This window comes from Trachymyrmex cornetzi, unplaced genomic scaffold, assembly GCF_001594075.2.
Source record: "Trachymyrmex cornetzi isolate Tcor2-1 unplaced genomic scaffold, Tcor1.1 scaffold617, whole genome shotgun sequence".
Lineage (NCBI taxonomy): Eukaryota > Metazoa > Arthropoda > Insecta > Hymenoptera > Formicidae > Trachymyrmex > Trachymyrmex cornetzi.
This window is the reverse complement of record NW_017299934.1, coordinates 17,693-20,358: the sequence shown is the minus strand read 5'-3', so window position 1 is coordinate 20,358 and position 2,666 is coordinate 17,693. Positions and strand designations below refer to the sequence as shown.

General features: G+C 37.5%; 1 protein-coding gene across 1 annotated transcript; it reads left to right on the top strand.

Annotated features, from left to right (window-relative positions):
• The first annotated feature begins 451 nt into the window (after nucleotides 1-451).
• Nucleotides 452-2,331, top strand: LOC108766764 (uncharacterized). The gene is made up of 2 exons (XM_018516258.1): nucleotides 452-1,247; nucleotides 1,749-2,331. Exons 1-2 carry the CDS (start codon nucleotides 595-597, stop codon nucleotides 2,329-2,331), a joined length of 1,236 nt encoding a protein of 411 aa, XP_018371760.1. The 5' UTR covers nucleotides 452-594.
• The last annotated feature ends 335 nt before the right edge of the window (nucleotides 2,332-2,666 follow it).

Below are 2,666 nucleotides of genomic sequence, written 5' to 3'. Positions count from 1 at the left end.
AACAATACGCAATTATCATTCGAAGAGGGAGAACTTAAACAGGCTATTTCGTTGTTTCAAGAATATTATCAAATACAGGGCTATGGTACATTGAATAACTATACGTTGTATCAGATGCGTAAACCACGATGTAGTCTCCCTGACATCTACGAGTATAATATAGGTAGACGTAAATGGGCGAAAACACATCTCACGTGGAATTTCCAGCTAGCGGATCCACAAACCTTGCAAACTACCGAATTCGCGTTCTCGCTATGGGCAGCTAATTCATCTTTATCGTTCGAACGTAAAACGGTAAATCCCGATATCTTGATATCTTATCGTAGTGGGACACACACGTACGCTGATCGTAGACGCAACGAAGAAATTTGCACCTCTTCGTTAGATGGACCTGGTGGAGTACTCGCTCACGCGTTCTATCCTCCTACCGTTAACAATTACAGCAGTGAAATACACATAGATAGTGCAGAACCGTGGCATATATATCTAACTGACAAATCTGCTAGTAGTAACAAGGACTATCTGCTTAACACGTTAATACATGAAATTGGACACTCATTAGGATTACCACACAGTTCGCGTGAAGAATCCATAATGTTCGCAGTTGTCACTGCTAGGAATAATAATAATATCGTTAAACTGAACATAGAAGACATTTTAGCCATTCAACAACTTTATGGAATTAAAAATCCAAAACCAACAACAACAACAACAACCACACAACCACCAACTACTGAAATTACAACAAATACACCCACGTACATAGATCTCTGTACTTTACAATATGTGGATACGGTGTTGGTATTACATCATCGAATATTCGTCACGTATCAACGCTACGTATGGTCGATAGATATAAATGATGCAAAATACGATGGACCACACATACTAAACAGTTACATGGATTTCCTTCCGAATAATTTCTCCTTATCAGCAGCATATCAAAGACCTTCGGGTGAACTAGTACTGTTCATACACGATATAATTTACATGGTTGAGTATCCCAGTTTCAAATTAAAAGAAGGCTGGCCAAAACGTCTCTCAAGTCTAGGATTTCCCCCGAACATTTTCATCAATACCGTAGTAAATACTAACAGAGGACAAACCTATGTGATCTTCAATAATAACGATGTGGCGCAAATAGATGAATGCAATATGAGTGTTCGTTCATATCACTCGTTACAAGCGGTATTTCCGGGAATACCGTCAGCTCCCACCTTAGCCTTCCGATATATGGATGGTAATCTGTACTTTGCTAAAAAACAACAATTCTACCAATTTAACGAGTTCACGAGAACTGTAACAAAAGCTGGTAAATTTAATATAAACATACTCAACGTCGAATGTTCGAAAGATCGATTATTGCAACAAATGCAGAATATCTTGAGTCGACTACTTCGATCGAGTACTACATAAAACACAACGAGAAATAAGAAGGAGGAGGAGAGGGGAAAGATGGAAGGACATATATAATCAATACTATAATAGTTTTAAACGATTAGTATACAAGGAACAGTCATTCCGACAACATCCACGTGTTCGATCGTGAGGATAATACTGTAAGAATACACGCCAATGCTCAACAACGCGGATATTGAAAAGTATCTCATGGAACAGAACAATCTTAACGAAGGAGGTGTGAAGAGACCATTCGAAGATGAAAATCTTAATAATGAAAACACATCAAATAAGTATTTTTTCTTTGCATCCTTTTTTCCATTCACTCATTTTTTTTTCTTTAATTACAGACATCAAATCACACATCGTTCTATCGTACGCATTCTCGAGAGAAGATATCCGTTAACCGTAACTGGCTACAAATACTTGAACATTGGTATTAATGTCAAACTCCCTTCTTACGTAACTATCATTTTGGGAGATTCTCACGGTAAAGAGATTCCGCTTTCACCGGACATCTGGAAAGAGCTTCTTGAACAAAAACACGTCATTTTGTCCCTTTTGCAGTACGATGAGAATAATAGAGGAATACGCGCGACGCCGTCTCCATTGTATATTGGAAATTTAACGTTACGCTTCGGACGAATCAATAATCTACCAATACTGCGCTTAGAAACAAGTACAGCTCGTCTATCCATGTCTAAAAGCACTGTACTTAATATATTTAACCTTGAATACTGTGTGAATCGTCTCATTTCCTCCTTAACCGCAATGACTGATAACGTTGATAAAAAATTTTCACGGCTTCTCGCTATCGCGTCCACTGTCACGAAATCTGCGAACATGTTGAAAATGATGTATGATGACGAATCCTTCGACCGCAACAACATCCTCGATTGTGAGTTGATTGCTCTGGTTTTCGGAGAGCATTAATTATGTACACCATTCGATAATAAATACTATTCTATTAATTATAAAACACTTTTATTTATTTACCCTACTTTATACAATACATTTACTTATATTCGTATAGTTTAAAGGAAAAGGAAATGGTCTATAATGTTTCAAGGAAAAAAAAATGATCTCGCTACAGCAAGGAATGCTTTTTCAGCGTCAGTATTACATTGTCTGTTGAGTGAGTAGTGTCAGTGAAAAAAACTTTTTAATAAAAATGTTCCTACGTGAGCCTCCCAAAAGGGAGGAATTCTATGTGCATGAAGGAGAAGAGGAGGAAATGCTACCGTCTCCTCCTGAAAATAATAATCTAT